The 18,882-nt window shown below is 41.2% G+C and overlaps 1 protein-coding gene and 1 long non-coding RNA gene across 2 annotated transcripts; both read left to right on the top strand.

Moving 5' to 3' along the window:
* Nucleotides 1–194: 194 nt before the first annotated feature.
* On the top strand, nucleotides 195–9,474 carry LOC125297757 (GTPase IMAP family member 8-like). The gene is given in 8 exon segments (XM_048248220.1): nucleotides 195–204; nucleotides 499–949; nucleotides 951–1,123; nucleotides 2,732–3,439; nucleotides 6,103–6,762; nucleotides 7,020–7,127; nucleotides 7,405–7,569; nucleotides 9,372–9,474. Coding segments are annotated over 8 exon segments (2,355 nt in total). The 3' UTR covers nucleotides 9,452–9,474.
* Nucleotides 9,475–12,109: 2,635 nt separating this feature from the next.
* LOC125297643 lies at nucleotides 12,110–12,962 on the top strand. Its single transcript, XR_007194079.1, has 3 exons — nucleotides 12,110–12,284; nucleotides 12,411–12,490; nucleotides 12,859–12,962. It is a non-coding gene; the product is annotated as an uncharacterized LOC125297643 (long non-coding RNA).
* Nucleotides 12,963–18,882: the final 5,920 nt, after the last annotated feature.

The following is an 18,882-nucleotide window of genomic DNA, read 5'->3' as shown; positions in this document are numbered from 1 at the left end:
ACGATGCGCCATCTAGTGGACAAACGACTACTTATCACCAATACTGAAAATGCAGCCATGATGATGATGATGAATATTTATTTTGGCTTTCTTTTGATCCTACTGGTTGGCTATTTGCTTCGTAAAATAATTTAGGCTTTGATTTTAAAAAACACCTCATCCGCACGCACGAGTTTTTAGAAAACAAGTGCGACATGGCACATAGTTAGCATCCGTTGAACATTTGTCTAATTTGTTGCTTGTGTAACTAAACTCGTGGATCTTAACAATGTAGCGTATCGATGCATGTTTGCTTTACCAATAAACCGGAGTAGCCAAATTATTGTGTTATCAGAGGCACGGGAAGATATTTTCGGCTGGGAGTGCGGGGGTCCATGGTCCATTTGCTGCCTTCATCCTTTCTGTTTTTGTTGTTTTGCACAATGGCATTGCAGTCAGTGCTATCTACTCTCTCATTATAAGTAGGCACATCCCGCGCATAGCATTTTTTACAATTAGGCGCGAGTGGCGCTTGGATCCATGAGTTTGAACTGAAGAGAACAGCTCAGTGTGTGAAGAGACAGGGAGAAGTAGCAGGCAGACAGGTCACTGTAGTCGAGGCTCCAGGATGGTGTAGATATGACAACCTCATAAACACTCCTGAGCTCACTAAAAAGGATATAGTGCTCAGTGTGTCTCTGTGTCCTCCAGGACCACATGCTGTCCTACTTGTCATAGATATTGATGATTCTTTCACAATTGAAAAAAGAATAAATATTCAATAACACCTGGAGCTTCTCGTTAGTGCTGTCTGGAGTCACACCATGGTGCTGTTCACCCATGGAGACTGGCTGGGAGACACAACCATTGAGCAGCACATTGAGAGTGAAGAGGCCCTGCAGCCTCTAGTAGAGAAATGTGGGAACAGATATCATGTCCTCAACAATGAGAATAGGGCAGGTGATCAGGTCACAGAGAGAAGAGAAGATAGAAGAGATGGTAGCAGGAAACAAAAACTGTCACTTTGAGATGGACAGAACGAGACTGGAGGAAGTGAAGGAGAGGAGGAGGAATGAAGAACGGAGAGCAGCAGAGAGACTGATGAAGGTGGAGAAGCAAAGACAACACCTCCAGTCACTGAAGCGTGAGTTGTGTTGTATTTTCTGTGTATTATACTAAAACAAACTAAGCTTTTTCATAGCAAAAATAAATATCCAACAATCTTCATAATTATCTAGTTTATGAAACATAACATTTAATCAAATGTATCATAATATTAATTCTTATGGCCATGGAAGAAATTAGTAAAATAGTAAAGTTAGTGAAATTGAAGCAACACTGCATTTGCTTTACAATTTATTGGCTAGTTTTTCTCTGCCTGTTGTTTTTGGTTTTCTCTTCAAATTAATTTTGATATCAAGTGCATCACATGTAAACACATGTGCCGTTCCCACTAACCATCCAGGATGTGCACTACAGTTCTGTGCAGGGCTTGAAAACGAAATTATTTTTCAAACGTTCCGTTCCGAACGGTTCAGATAGGCCTATGTTTAACGTTTTCGTTCTTGCATGCGTTCCGCCACCAACATATCGGTCCTGAACCGGTTCGGAACGCAAAATATCGTTCGTTCTTAAAGTTCCGGCAGTGTTTGGCGGGCCTATCAAGTCTATTTGTGTGGACTTTACCTTAGAATAGACGTAGGCTACTCATTATTTCCCCTTGATTTAGCCTATACCGTAGCTATGGCCAAAAATAATAAATCACAGGCGGCAACCAAAAACATTCAGATGGGCTATCCATCCCATAGCCTACAGACTTACTGTAGGCCTAACCTATGCCTATAAATAATTTCTTATCAAAAATATTTCTGCATACGTGCTAAACTCCTTACCTGGTTGTAGCCTTTTGGAGTTTTATCCATATGGAGATCTTCAAAGGCTTGCGCTATAATTCCAACCCTGTTTATAAACGAACATGTCTGTTGCTGACAAGGCCTATCTCAAATTTCCTGTTTAACTCTTCTAGGCTACATAGAATAGGCTATAATTGCGCAAACATTTCAAATCCCGACTTTAAAACGACAAGGCGTGGACAGGCAAAATAGGCTATTATGCATAGGCTACAAACAATTTCCAAATCAGTTTCAGTAGCCTACGCTACGAGCTGGCCTAAGATCCGAAGTGGCAGACGGATAGGTTACACTACAACAGCAAGACAAAATATACCCATTTGGACCAAAGGTCCATTTATTCGTTTTTTTTATTTCAAACTGCAGACATCAAATTATTAAGCTGTTATATAGAGAACGAAAAAAAAAAACCGTTATTAACCGGTTTTGTGGATTTCAGAATAACGTTTCTGTTCCGGAACAGTTGAAGACCATTTTGTTTTCGTTTCCGTTTCCGCTCCTCGTAAAATTCCGTAAAATTCCGTTCGTTTTCGGTTTTCGTTTTCGTTCCTTGAACCGGTTCGGAGCCCTGGTTCTGTGTTCCGGGGCGTAAATTCCCGTGAAAATGAAAGAAAAGTTTACACATCAGGCCATTGTCAGCTGTATCGCCAAACATGCACCAACATTTAGCAGTGCCAGTGGGGCGTGGTGTGTACAAAAGTGGTGTGTACAAGGTGTACATGCATTTTAGGTGGTTAGCTCACTAGATTTAAACTAAAACTCCTTACTGCTGCTTAAGATCCACAAAGTTCTATAGATAATATGGTCATAAAATGTCAAATATATTTATATATTCTTTTCAGCAGGGAATTCATCCCCGCGGTCAGAGTTCAGAGTTGTGCTGCTGGTATACAGAAGATCTGGGAAGAGTTCATCAGGAAACACCATCCTGGGCAGAGAGGAGTTTGACCTGAAGAGAAGAACAGCTCAGTGTGTGAAGAGACAGGGAGAAGTAGCAGGCAGACGGGTCACTGTAGTCGAGGCTCCAGGATGGTGGAAGAATGTCAACCTCAAAGCCACCCCTGAGCTCACTAAACCGGAGATTGTGCTCAGTGTGTCTCTGTGTCCTCCAGGACCACACATTCTCTTACTGAATGTAAGAATAGATTCTGCTTTCACAGTGGACCTGAAACAAAACATTCAACAACATATGGAGTATCTCAGTGAGAGAGTCTGGAGTCACACCATGGTGCTGTTTACCCGTGGAGACTGGCTGGGAGACACAACCATTGAGCAGTACATTGAGAGTGAAGAACACATCAGATATCTGGTAGAGAAATGTGGGAACAGATATCATGTTCTTAACAATGAGGACAAAAGTGACAGAACACAGATCACAGAGCTGATGGAGAAGATGGAGATAATTATCTTTGGAAACGGGGGCCGTCACTATGAGATGGACAGAAAGAGACTCCAGGAAATGAAGGAGAGAAGAAAACAACAGATGCAGAGAGCAGAGGACAGACGGATGTGTGTCTACAGGCAGAGATCTGCTTTTCAATTCTCAGGAGGTGAGTTCATTTAATTTTAATGCGTTGTAGTTTTATACTTATGGGACAGCCGTGGCCTACTGGTTAGCGCTTTGGACTTGTAACCGGAGGGTTGCCGGTTCGAACCCCGACCAGTAAGCGTGGCTGAAGTGCCCTTGAGCTGTCCAATTGAGAAGTCCCCAAGTCCCCAGAGTCCCCTCTGTTCTCCAATTGAGAAGTCCCCAAGCGCTACTGTTGTTGCAGGCAGCTCACTGCGCCGGGATTAGTGTGTGTGCTTCACCTCACTGTGTGTAAACTGTGTGCTGAGTGTGTGTTCACTGTGTGCTGAGTGTGTTGAGTGTGTTTCACTAATTCACGGATTGGGATAAATGACCAAATTTCCCTCACAGGATCAAAAGTGTATACTTATACTTACTGCATATCCATATTTCCTCTGCTTTTATAATGTTATTGTTAATACACTGCACATATCCCTACTGCAAATCATGCCACTTGCTTAACTGTATACTACTGTCCACACTGCACTATTATGTCATGCTGTTTACACTGCACTACCTGTCTATACTGTTCACACATTTCTGCTTTTCTGCACTTCTGGTTAGACACTAACAGCATTTTGTTGTCTCTGTACTTTTACTCTGCACAATGACATTAATGTTGAATCTAATCTAATCTAATTGGGTAATATTATTTTGTATATGGTACGATTAATTGCATTGTAATATTAAATCAATATTACCATAATAAGTATGTTTCTTTCCTCAGTGGGTCCTATTTTAGTGATTTAAATTAGTAGTGTGAAGAGTGGAGCATGAGTGTGTTTGGTGTCTGAATCCTACGACGGAGTATTAGGGCCACACATGAAGAAAAAAATATTTTTTGCCATGGCGAGATTAAACTCGACATGTCGACTTTAAAGTCAACATGTCGACTTTAAAGTCGCCATGTCGACATTAAACTCGACATTTCTAGAATAAAGTTGAAATATCATGTCGACTTTAATCTCAACGTGTCGACATTAAACTCAACATTTTGAGAATAAAGTTAGTTTGGAGAGAGAACGACCGCTCGGGACGATTGAAAGGGAGGACGAATGAAACATTGCAGTTTTCTTCGAGTGCAACAATGATTAGACATAGACATAGGCCTACATCATGTGGACAAAACATAGAACATATTAACCTCCGTTGCTCAGCCAAATGCTTTCCTGTTATCACGGAGTTACAGGCGATAAATGCGATGGTCAAAAGTAAACGTCATTAGCGGTTTATTTATTTATTGTAGGCCTATTATTAAATAGTGTTTTTCATCTAAAGGTTCAACTTCATGCTTATGCACTAGACTAGGTATACTAAGTGCTCCCCAATCCCAGACTTTCACATTGCATGTTTGTTTGTAATGGATGCAAACTGCTAAATGTCTATGGAGGGACGAATTAAGCTGTCATCCCGACCAGGCAACCCCATGTATTCTAAGTAAATGCACACATATTTCCTCACAGGATCAAAAGAGTATAGGCCTATATACTTATACATATCTGTGTTTATAGCCTCCTATATGTATTGCAGGTGAGACATGGAAAAGCAGTTTTAGAAAAAATAGTTTTGCCATGTTAACCTATGGAGAGTGACGGCCTGTGGGTCATGAAGGGCAGTTATTTGGATGCGCGGTGGCCTTACCCACGTAAAACAGAGTGAAATAACATTTTGTAGCCTACTATAAAAACATTATATCATTGGAAACATGTATTATTCTAGCTATATAATAGCGTATGGTATAACCGTGAGATACAGCGCTTCACGATGACTGCAATGAGAAGACGCAATCTATCTGAATATCTGCAATCTAGCAATCTATCTGAAATAACACCTATTTAAAGTAGGCCTATTATTCATGTTACATATTGTGTGTTAGTGTAGGCTACATAGCTTAAACTGTAGGCTATGTTTAAACTTTATTTTGAGTTTAATGTCAGCATGTCGACTTTAAAGTCAACACGTCGAGATTAAAGTAGATATGATATTTCAACTTTATTCTCAAAATGTCGAGTTTAATGTCGACATGTCGACTTTAAAGTCAACATGTCGAGTTTAATCTCGCCATGGAAAAAATATTTTTTGTCTTCATGTGTGGCCCTAATACTCCGTCGTAGAATCCTCTGTTGCTAGTTTGCTAGTTTTTTTTTTTTTTAAGTATATTTTTTGGGGCTTTTTATGCCTTTAATGTGATAGGACAGTTGAGAATGACAGGAAGTGAGTGTCGGGGCGGGATCCGGAAAGGACCACGGGACGGGAATCGAACCCGGGTCGCCGGCATATGGTGCAGGTGCCCCAGCCAGTTCCGCCATGGCTGAGGCCTAGTTTGCTGGTTTTCAGGGACATGAGAACGGCATCGTTCACAAAAACTGTGCCGGGTCGAAGAAAGGGCCCAATGTGTTTTTGAACTATGAATTCATATTTAAATATATGAACTGGGCTCGTGACACCAAACCCATTAATCTAAATATTATCATACAATACCAATAAATACCACAACACTCCCCTCTGTTGGACAAAAATATCACTGCATCCAGTGTTGTCCAGTAGAGGTCAGTGGAGTTAGCAGCACGCTCATCTTTTACTACTGTGGGGGGTGCCAACCTGCCAACCTCTTATACGGTGATGCATTTTTCTGTTTCTTAACAGGTGATGCTCAGTTCCTCTCAAGCGTGAGGGTTGTGCTTTTGGGACACAAATATGCTGGGAAGAGTTCATCAGGAAATACCATCCTGTGCAAAGTGGAATTTGACTTGAAGATAAGAACAACTCAGTGTGTGAAGAGACAGGGAGAAGTAGCAGGCAGACAGCTCACTGTGGTAGACACACCAGGGTGGGGGGGGGGTGAAACCCTCAGAGACACTTCCCAGAAAACCAAACGGGACATTGTGCTCAGTGTGTCTCTGTGTCCCCCAGGACCGCATGCAGTCCTTCTAGTCATACGTGTAGATTGTACTTTTACAGAGGTCTACACAAAAAGCATACGGGACCATTTGGAGCTTCTTGGTAAAAATGTTTGGAGACACACAATTGTCCTTTTCACCTATGGAGACTGGCTGGGAGACACATCCATTGAGCAGCACATTGAGAGTGAAGGAGAAACCCTGCGGTGGATCATTGAGAAATGTGGGAACAGATACCATGTCCTCAACAACAAGGAGTGGACTGATGATACACAAGTAACAGAGCTGCTGGAGAAGATAGAACAGATGGTGTTTAGAAACGGAGGAGCTCACTATCAGAGCCCACAAGAAGAGGAGAAAAAGAAAAAGGACAAGAAAATGACAAGATGGGCGACTCTCTTCAGAGGTGCAGTATCCCCACTAAATCAATGTTGAATTGATCCTAATCTTCAACTCAAACATTTAATATAATGTGATACCTATTTGTATAATCTATCTGTATAATCTAAATGTTTTATCAACTCAGTTGTTAAAGAGTGCTGTGCTTATGTTATGATACTCAAGCTTAGTCACCACTAACTTACTAAGACATTATGAGTAATATAGGACCTCTTATCTTGTTACACTACCAAATTAACAGGGTTTTTTATGTTTGATTTATAGGTTTACTGAGACGGAATAGAGCAGATGACCAGAGCAGAGATATGGATGAGGCTTCAGCACGACTGGATGAGTTGAGTCTGCAGGGAAGCATGGCAACTCCCCCTCTGAGTGAGTACTAAATTACTCTCTCTGAAAAATACTGTACATGGTGAATTTAGGAATGATACTGTAGTTATAAGATACTGTATTCTGACTTTGGAATAAGTATGCAGTATTTCTTTGGAAGAGCTGCCTTGTGTTGCCCGTGTGTGGTAAAAAAAAAAAAGTTGTGTTGCCCGTGTGTGGTGCTTTTCACCTTGAGAAATGTGGTGTGAAATTAAAACTGCTTGCAGTGGAGTATTTCTCATGGTAATATTGTTTTATACTCACTTTATTTATGTTCCAGTGGGTGGAGATGACAGATCTGGGATGTTCACAGTGGATACCTCAGGCTATGGCACATACCCATCAGTAGCACCTTCTGTAGCCTTGTCTGAAGCCCCCTCTGAATGGGGCTCCCAGGAGTCCGTAAACACTATGTGGAGTGTCCAGGGGAGCACTGGAGGGAGAGGTGAGTTTCCTCTCTGGTGTGTTTTGATCTGGGGTTTGGGTCAATGTACAGTACAATGTGAGTCTATTTTTGGACAAAAGTGTCTGCTAAGAAATAAAGACGTAAACAATATATCTGCAAGCGGTGATTACCAGGGTCCAGTCAGAATTGAGTGCCCTTTAATGAGAAAACCAGCAATTATTCACATAGAGCTCAAAGTCACCGAGTGCTGTCGGTACGGAAAAAAAACCCTGAAAACAATCGTTTTTACCTAGTTACTCGAGTTGCTAGTTCCAGCAGCTAAAGCAGCCAGGCAGCTACAGCGCTACTCTGTGGGGGCATGTCTGTGAGTGTAGCGTCACTGAGTAAATGGGACAAACTACAAGTACACCAAATTTCACATTTCTACATAAAGAAAATCTAGAGATATCAACATATGGCAGTTTTAGTGGACCCTATGTGTAGAATTCCACAGCATCTGATGTTAGTCCATGGGGTGTGGTGGTGACTGTGTGTACCAAGTTTGGTTGTGATTGGATCTTTATCTGAGAAGAAAGTGGTAATACAGTAGAATCATAATTATGACCCACGAGGTAATAGAATGTTATAGAAGTGGTAATAAAATCATTGACAATAATACAGTAGAATCAGTAATGACCCATGCCCTGCTATTGAATTGACGTGTAACTTTAATAAGGAGCCACAGAGGGACAGAAATATGAATATTTATAATACTGTCTTCTCTCTGTCAACATTACCCCACACCACTCACTGTTTTGACGAAAATAAAGACATGCCGAACATGGATATAACATGTGCCAAGACAAACGTAATATCCATGGGCGGACTGGCCATCTGGCATACCGGGCATTTTCCCGGTGGGCCGACGCACCTTTTGTGTGCCCGACCGATTTGAGGGCCACTTGGGCCAAATATGCCAGGGCCGATTTTTGGTCCCAGTCCGCCCCTGGTAATATCCCCCTCAGGGTGGGTTAGCCTGGAAATTTCAGACCCTGGTAATTGGATAACACTACGACCAACTCGTTGCAGCGCTGTCGTCATCTGTTTAGCTCGCCTCTGGCCCGCCAATATCAGATACACCGATGTGATTGGTTTCTCGCGATTGAAGTAACATGCATCATTACTCATTGCCAGAGTGTCTCACAGAGACAATTCAAATTGTGCTCTTGCGAGAACTCTGGATTTCCAGGGTAAGGGTGAGTCACACTGGCATAAGAGTATTTTTTTTTTAACTTTAATTTAATCCACTTATTTGTCCGATTCTCATCTGGATAGGATGTAATGCCATTGTGGATGCAGAAAACCTGCAATCTAACGCTAAATGACTTGCCTGTCATGGACACATTTCTTTGATATAATATGTCAGGGATCCCAGGAATCAGTGATGGGCCTTCAACACCTACTTTTTTCCTGTTGCTATAAATATAGAATACAATACATATTGAAATATTTATTTAAAGCAGCACTAAAGAATATTTCCTCTCAGGGTCCCCCTATAGTTGAGAAACATAATAATAAATTAAACTATAAACTAATAAACATTTGCAACAAAGTATATACACAACTCTGAAACAATATAGAGGAAATTCACTGACAGCAGTCTGTAAAAAGAGATCTCAGAATTCCTGTAGCAATGCAGCTCTTTTCCATTTTGATTTTGGAGGGGAGTGACACCAAAATTCTTATGGCTGTTTTATAAGCTCAGGCTGCAGCAGAACTGTCGTTCACCCTAAGAGTTTATATGCCATCAATATTACACAGATATGTAGAAGTCCTTAAGTCTGCATGTGTTTTATTTTCAGTGAAGATGACAGGTCCTCCGTGCCCTCAGCCTACCACACACACACACACATCTCAGACAAAGCATCTGAAGCCCCCTTAAAACGAGACTGATGTCAACAGCTAACAGCTCTGGGATTGGTTCGCTAATGTCTGGAAGACTGGAGGGATGGAGCGAACATATGAGATCAGCGGTGAAGGAGGAAGTCAGAAGAGGAAGGGAGGAGGGGACTGTCCCCTGAAAGATTCTGAAAAAGTCACAGATTAGTTCATATTTCCTTTCTCTCTCTCTCTCTCTCTCTCTCTCTCTCAAATTGTAACAATGACCAACATGTTCATTACATAACTCTGTGTGATAAATTGTTATTGAAAAGAGAAAAGACATATTTCACTTTCCACTTGTCACTTTTCACTTTCCACTGTTGATTTATTGTTATAACCTATTAGAGCTTCTACTAGCTCTTGGATTAGATACATTTGTACCCATATACTGCATATTGTACATAAGTATTTTGAACAATATTTACGTGTATTCTGTAATCTAGGTCTATAATTTATGGTTATGTATGTAATCTGTACGGAGCCCCGGATAGCAATTCGTTCCCACAAAATAATAAATTGTGGCCACAAAATAGCAATTTGTTCCCACAAAGTACTAATTTGTGGCCACGAAATATTAATTAGTTCCCACGAAATAGTAATTCGTTCCCACGAAATAGGTAATTTGTGGCCAAGAAATATTAATTCGTTCCCACGAAATAGTAATTTGTGGCCACGAAATATGTATTATCTAACCTGCACTGGACAGCTGGGTGAGCAAATCGAGCGCCAGTAGAAGCCTGTCGTGTCTTTTCTCATTACTCCCCACCAGCTCTCAATTCTCTGGTTTGCAGTAGGGTACAACTGGTTTGCAGTAGGGTACAACCGTTGCTCAGCCAAATGCCTTCCTGTTACGTCCTGTTATCACGGAGTTACAGGCGATAAACGATTTCTGATGGTCACAAGTTTACTTCATTAGCGGTTTTTGATTATTAAAGAGTGTTTTTCATTTAAAGGTTTTGACTTCATGCTTATTCAGTAGAGCTTTTAGTGCTCTCCCCAATCCCAGACGTTCACATTGCATGTTTGTTTGTAATGGATGCAAAACAGCCTATAATGCTAAATTTCTATGGGGGGACGATTGAAACACCTATTTGTCCCGACCAGGCAGTAAACCCCATTTATTCAATGCACACATATCTGTGTTTATACTATATTTTATGCAGGTGAGACATGGAAAAGCAGTTTTAGAAAGATGCAAATATATTTAGGGCTATCAGGTAGGGGGTCGAGTTTTGCCATGTTAACCTATGGAGACTGACGGCCTGTGGGTCATGAAGGGCACTTATTTGGATGTGTGGTGGCTTTAACCACATAAAGTGAAAATATCATTTTGTACTATAGAAACATTATATAATTCGAAACATGCATTATTCTAGCTATATTAATGGCATAGTGCATGCTATTTCCATAACCGCGAAATACGCGCATCACCATGACGGCAATGAGTTGTTAACAGACATGAACCAAGACATATAGCCCAGCAGCAATCTATCTAAAATAACACATACTTGAAGTACCATTCATGGTATGTTGTCAAATATTGAAGTTGTGGGAAGTTTACATAATTTAAGCTGTATGTTTCATTCGTCCCCCATATGCTGTTTCATTTGTCCCAGCCAGGAGGGACGAATGAAACATAACGCACGTTCGACTTCTCCTTAAATAACTCTTGAACGGTTTTGTTCAGAGCTGTAAATGCAACTGTATTTGACAGAGGGCAGATGTAGGTTGCTAGTGACAAAATATTAACTTTCAGTGTTTTACAATGGCTTTGTAAATTACGTTTCATTCAATTCATTAATTTCATTCAAGTGTTTCATTTGTCCCGGTTCTCCATCAGCCTCGGCGTTGCTCCTGACCGTCCATCTATCGGCACAGGTCCTCGGGTCAGCGCACCTCTGCGACGCGACGTTTTACAAAAGATAGAAGTGCCCGATATATGATTTCATATGGGAAAAAGTGGATGGGGAAAAAGTGAGAGTGAGGAGGGGTGAAGATTCACCTCCAGCTATCTGATGCATGTTTTAATGGAAATGTTCACGGCCGCCTTATAAAAAAACACAAACGAGAGAGACAAGTTCAAGTCGTAGGCCTACCTACGCCGGTGCAGCGACCTGGCTCTTAATAGTCTGTGGAGATGCCTCTCGCTAATAATGAATCCCTCCAATGCCAGGCTTTTCAAAATGTCTTTGTATTTCATTCCCAGCCTAAAATAGCACTCTACCATATCCCTGTCCATTGTGTGACAGCGACTGTTCCTGTTTGAGGAGTTGCGCTTGATTTGCTCATCCAGCTGTCCAGTGCACAGCCTACCCAGGTAGCATTCTGACGTTGGCCCAACGTTAAATTTGGTTGGCTAGGTTGGGCTGACCTATGCAACGTATGCCCAACGTTGGGCCAACGTTGGTGGAGTTGGCTGTGTTTGGCTGACCTATGCTACGTATGCCCAACGTTGGGCCAACGTTGGTGGAGTTGGCTGTGTTTGGCTGACCTATGCAACGTATGCCCAACGTTGGTGGAGTTGGCCTACAGCTCTTTTACAATTTCATTCAATGTTTATTCTACACACATTCTGATTGGTAGCCTGCTGTACACATCCAGTATATTATCTACCCTACACAACAAAACTTTATAAATGTTCTAAATCAGTGGTTTTAAACTGATTTTAAGAGTAAAATATTATCCTTCACTCTCCATTCAATTCCCCCAAATTCCCCACGCAGATGCTGCCAAAAAACAAGGGGCCACCTTAATGGAGGCAGAAGAAAAGATAAAAACATGGCTAAAATACAGCGGTGACCGAAATGGAGGAAGAAAAAGGAGATCAGAAAAGGGTACAGATTTCAACAACCAATCAAAAAATATTTGTAATTGCCTGTATGTCTGTATTGCTGACTTTTATTTATCATCACAGTTGTGAAATAGTAAGTAGTTAACTTGAATTTCTTTCCTCAATTTAGAGAGGCAGACACATTCCCCATCACATCCTCCATCTGACATCAGCAGTGAATCCGAGGAAGTGTCTGAAATATCTGACATTGTAAGTTTTTTAGTCATTAGTGCATAGTCCTAAATTGTTTTACCTTTTTGTCTCATCTTTTTATCTAATGCTCGAAATGAATAACTATTCGACAAGTGTGGAAATAAGTGACCTGAAGGCATTAACATCATTTGTACATAATTAAGAGAATGTTATGAAATAGGCCTCCATAGATTGTACATTGGCACCAGTTAATAAAATGATTGCTTGATTACACTTGGAAGACAACATTATTAATATTACACATTTCGTAATCTCTTGTTAGACAAATTATCTGTATAATCTTCCTAATGCAGTGAAGTCTTATTTGAGCAAGCAAAACAAAATAATTTCTAAAAGTAACTAAAAGTAATTTCTGTTATTTATAGGAGCAGAACTGATTGATGACCCATCAACCCTTGAGGATCTCATCACATAAATGTTTATTATTAAATCAATATGTATTATTAAATGTATTTATTTTAACCCTTAATCTCTTGTTGGTATTATATCACTATTAAGATTACAAGTTCAGGGCAGATTGGTAAAATCATTGTGATCAAGTAAGTAATTTCTAAATTACTGTAATAACCATAAAGGTGGCCAAAATATCAAGATGAGTGTTCTGCTGAAATAAGCAGTCATCTTAAGGTTAGAACGTTGACATAGTGTTGTTAAGGTGTAATTTTTGGGGTAGGTATGCTATTTAAGTTGGCATATGGTTGAGTTGGGGTTGGCAAAAGGTCGGCAGTCGGTCTATGAAATGGTTGGCCCAACGTTAGAAAGGTAGCTTTCGGGTTGGCATAGCGTTGGTAAGGTGTATTTTGGGTTGGCTGGGTAGGCTTTTTAAGTTGGCATATGGTTGGGTTAGGGTTGGCCAAAGGTCTGCTGATGGTCTAATTAAATGGTTGGGCCAACGTTGGGCCACCGGACAAAATGACGTTGGGCCACCGTCAGCAGCCAACGTTGGGCCAACACAACCACTGACCTTGGGCCAACGTTGGCCCAACGTCAGAATGCTACCTGGGTATAGGCCTACCTATTTCGTGACCACAAATTACTATTTCGTGGGAACGAATTAATATTTCGTGGCCACAAATTACCTATTTCGTGGGAACTAATTAATATTTTGTGGCCACAAATTAGTACTTTGTGGAAACGAATTGCTATTTCGTGGCCACAACTTATTTATTTTTTTTCCCCGTGACATATCCGGGGCTCCGTAAATCTGTATAATCTAGCTAATGTTTTTTTTCCTCAGTTAATGCTGGATAGCTTTTTTTTCACAATTTTATGTAAATGTTAATTTATGCATTATAATGTATCTAACAACCAAAAAAAAACAAAACAATAAAACTGGGGGCTTCTGAGCCTTTCAAAAGACTGGGGTCCAAAGTTGTTCTCTTTGAAGGATGGGTCTGGGTCATCTACTGATCTGCACCGATTTGGTCTAAATGCTCCTGAGACCAAGCCTCACAACAATGTAGTTTTGAAAGCCTGTATGTGACAACCAATCAAAATCAGCAAAAATGTGAACAATGCTTTTGGAAGTGATGGTAAATGTCAGCTATTCTTTAGTTGTCATGGAGCTTGATGTGAGTGCTTACAGTCACACCCGTGGCAAGATAGCATCAAGCTGGCAACTAGGCTGTGCCCTGCCGCTGGTCTCATAGGCAGTGGTGGAGGAAGTACTGAACCTCAGTACTTTAGTAAAAGTACAAATACACTGAGAAATATTTACTTTAGTAAAACTAAAAGTACCACAATGACAACCCTACTTAAGTAAAAGTAAAAAGTACCTGCTTTTAAATGTACTTTAAGTATTAAAAGTAAACGTATATCCATAATGATTTATTCTCTTAATATCTATATTCTAAAAGGAAAAATCAGTATGGGCTGTAGCATTTTAATTAAGCTAGTTTTAGGTTATACTCGACTAGATAGTTTTAAGTTAATGCAATTGTGCTTACCATCTGTGGCCCAGTTTACTTTCTGACCTACAATTCTAGAGACTGTAATTCTGGTTATCTACTAGGGTGATCTGCTGAGTAATATCATTCAGCAAAACACGAGAGCCTGAAGTTTAACGGGGTAGACAAGGGAAACGTCGGGTGGATCGTAATGCCAATTATGCTGATTGAACAGAAAAGTTGCTGAGAAAGATGTCTTTATGATTAAGTTCAGTTTCACTTGCGCAGACGCATAGACATTGAATGGCTCCACGTTACTACCCCCAATTGTAGGCTATGCATCTTTATTTAATCACACACAATTAAGGAATATTTCCTAATCTGGAAAATGTTACGTTTTTTCCGGCCACCGGTTCATTAATAGTCTACCATTCATTTGTGCCGCAAATTATCAGACGTGTGACAGAAGCATGGGCATAGCCTGTAACTTCGCTGATCCGCGGATAGCAATCTCATCGGAGAGGAGGCCCTAACGCCCCTGATCCACTAGCACGCGATGCGAATTCCCCAAATCGCGACGCTACCCTCCATGAAGAAGCTTTGATGGGCGTCCCCTTTTGTAGATGTGTGGTAACGGCAGGGCAAGAACTGGTAGCCTAGTAAACAACCAAACAAAATGTTTCCCTCCACTATTTTGAAATTACAGAGGGAAAGTAATAAATTAATTTGCAATTTGGGCGGACATTTCAATCATGAAGTTATCCATGTAGGATTCTAACCACAGATCATACAAACACGGAAATGTTGACACTGCTATGATTATTTTTTCACACTACCGGAAAATTAGGTTTTGTTTAGGCTACGTGATGATGGACCTCCCCTGCGTTTTACTCTACTATTGGATACTAAGCCTCGTGATGGGCCATTCATTTGCATAAAGTTGGGGATTGCTGAACTTTTTGATGCGCCGCAGCCACAGCACTCGTCGCACCGCATACCCAGAGTCCTATGCGGGTGCGGAATTCGCTTCTCATAGAAATGAATAGGGATACTGCGTCGTGGTGTTCGCATCGCATGCTAGTGGATCAGGGGCGTAACGCTGCAGATAACAGACAGAGAAAGGCACAGAACACAGTTGCATGTACAGTGTAGCAGGGCTGCCAACTTTTCAAAAAACCTTGGAGTGAGATTTGGTGCGGCCAACCAAAATTTTGCTGCGGAAATTTTTGTTTGGCTCGTTCAGCATTATACCGTACAGTAAAAAAAAAAGTACATTGGATCTCAGATGTAGGGACCAGGGTCCCAGAGTTAAATTAATATTGGTATCAAAGGGATCTAGCCTAATGCTAGGACCATGGGCGTTGGAGGCATTCTGAAAGTGGGTGGGACATTTCAGTGGGGGGTATGGGGGTCCTCCCCCAGAAATTGTTTTTTTGGACTAGATGCAATTTCCTGAATTCTGGTACATTTTAACAGGTTATTTACATACTTCTATATAACAAAATAAAGCCAGCCTAAGAAATTAATAAAAAGTAAATCAGGCATAATTTAAAAATAACTCAATATATAGGCTACTTGGCTCACGCAATAAGGTTTCCATTACAGCACATGAGCGTTCAATGAACGCATGAAAGCCGGATAAAGTAAATTAAATATCAAACTAAAGCGAAAATGTCATGCTTTTGAAGGCCTACCATTGTGCAGTCTAGCTGTGGTTAGTGGCGATGATGCTGTTAATGGGGAGTTTTACATAAACCTATAGGTTATTATTTATTTGGTACAAACAGCACTGGTATTTCGCGACGCAATAGTGGGGGGTCCAAACTAACAATTTTAAAAAAAGTGGGTGGGTGTTTTGTAAGAATTTAAGAAATGTTTGTATATTTTAACTTTTAAATGCATCAATCTGGTGCACTTTTAAAAATAAATTCAGAGGTCAGACTTGCTTATTTTTATGGAAATATTTGTGCTGTAGCCTAAGCTATTTTGCACTTCAAATTATAACCATGCATACACAGGTGGAATAGTTATGGTGATATTGCAATAAGTTCACAACCACAAAACATATGGTCCATTTCACAGTTCAGAAATGTTCAGCACTCCATGAAATTATGCAGAAGTGGTCACCTGTGTTTTTCAGCTAGTTCATTTAAGATAATATATTGGTCATTGTAATGGCCATAGCCTACAGGCTATTCCTTTTTCAGGATGTACCCATATCTGCATGATGTGAATGTTTGCATATGGCTTATGTCAGGCTTTATATCAATATTTGTGTCTCCTTATTTGATTTTCTTTATATTTTTGCATTAATGTCACTAGAAAGCATGGCAATATAAATATATTCATTTATCTGTGTAAGTGGGATTGGCTGGAACCTGACAATATAAGAACCATGATAGTGGGATAATCTACTGAGCAATTTACAAAAAAATGTATGTAGGCCTACTGACAAATAGTTTACATTAGAATACATTATAATTTAAGCCCCAATGAGGCTATGTAGAAATGTGTTGCAATTTCAAAAACAGAGGCATGCTTTATATCCCTCATATTGATGCACGGTTTGCTGTTTATTGTGATATTAGGTTTGCCACATGTTGTGTGAAGGGTTAGTGAGATATTACAACGGAGAGTAATGGGTGTGCACTGTTTGCAAAATGCAAATATGATTAGCCTAAATTGCACGTCGGTTCAATGATAATTTTCTCGCGAACCATTTATCACAGCAACTTAGCATCGCAAATGAGAGAAAATTTAGAAAATTCCACAGACAGGGGGTGCTCTTGAACCCTCTCACCGTCTCTGAAAGCATAACCGTGGCTCAACAGGTAGATCTATAGGCTAAACTCATTTTTCAGGCATCTGACCGACCGCGTTGACACTTCAGCGTGAGAAATCGTGGGTGTGGCGTGTGAGTGTGTGAAACTAATCAAATGCGTGTGTCTCACGGCCAATGCGTGTAGAGTAGGCAGCTATGCTACAAGCTCACGCTTTGCCTGGTCTAGACTAGAAGCTTATGTTTCTAAGAATGCACATAGCGCTCCAGAATCTTTGGTAGCAACCCCCGGTAAAACAAACGTGTTTGTCAGAGAGAGAAAAAAAAACTGATCATAAAATGTATCGTAATGTGACGTGGCAAGGAAATTTGGAGTCGACTACGCCACCTAGGGGGTTACACCCTAGGACCAGTTATACTATATTCCCTATAATACCCACAAGGCAACACAGATTCGTACACTCTTAGGCCAGAGACAAGAGTTAAGTTAACATGATTTATTGATACATACACAGATTCAACCATAAAAGCAATGCATCAGGTGTAAATACAGGAGACGCCTGGGTCAGATCTACTGGATGGTTAATGATGGCAACCACACTGTTACGCCGTAGCTTAACCTGTGACCCGTAATCAAAGGGAGTGGAGCAGGGCAGGGGGCTTACCACAGCGAGCAGGATTTCCAAAAAGGGGGAAAAGGAGGGACCCAGAAGACCGCACCACCACGTGAAGGATAATGGCACTGCAATTACACTGCAATTCAGAATAAAGCACCCGTTGTACACAGCAGAGAAAAGTGAGGGGGGAACTCCGCCACCTGAAGGTTGGCCTGCCGCCTGTGGGAAACCCACCACACCTGTCCGGAAGAGAGAGAAAGCGAGAGAGAGAGAGAGGAGGAACAGAGACAAAAGAGTTGGTAAAAGGCTTGACAGTAATTATATGGCAATCATTCATTCACCAATAGCCCATTTATCAAACTAGGCTACTTATCTCAGGCAGGGGGAGGGGAGGCAGTCAGGCTGTCCACCAGGGCCCAGAGGTTGATCCTGACAGTGAAGCCGCCCTGGTCACAGTAATTTAAGTTACAGTACGCATACACAAACACAAACACACACACACACACCTCAAAGATACCAATAGGCCAACAGTTAGAAAAAGCATGCGAGTCAAGCATAGGGAGAAACAGTACAGCACTGCATAACCGCATGCACCAAATCAAAGAAAACAACAAACAAAATAAACATGCAGGTTAAACAAAAAAAAAAGACAACACACCAGGTATAGCCGGCGATAGGCGCCAAATCAAAGAAAACAACACAGAATAAACATGCAACTCAAGCAAAAGGACGGGACAACACACCGTATAGCCGCCAAATCAAAGAAAACAACAACCAGACGTAGGCATGCAGGTAGAGCTATAGAGAGGGCAGTACACCACTGCGTAGCCCCATGCGTTAAACTACAAATAGTCCCCAACCAAACTAGGCACGCCGTTCAATCCCGACCGTATGAAAACGTCATCCACAAATCCACAGCACAACAGAACAGCAGCCTTTCCAAGGCGTGGAGGCACTTGGCTGTAATCCACTTCCCACACGACAAGTGGCGATGAATCCCCTCTCTGGGACCGCAGGTCATGAATTGAGCTTATGAGAGGCTTGGCTACGGCTCCAGCTGATTCCCACCGAGCACCCAGCGTCAGAGCTCGCTACAACAGCCTTGCC

The sequence above is a fragment of the Alosa alosa genome, chromosome 7 (assembly GCF_017589495.1).
Source record: "Alosa alosa isolate M-15738 ecotype Scorff River chromosome 7, AALO_Geno_1.1, whole genome shotgun sequence".
Taxonomy (NCBI): Eukaryota; Metazoa; Chordata; class Actinopteri; order Clupeiformes; family Clupeidae; genus Alosa; species Alosa alosa.
Note: the sequence above shows the minus strand (reverse complement) of the source record. Positions and strands in the feature narration are given on the sequence as shown.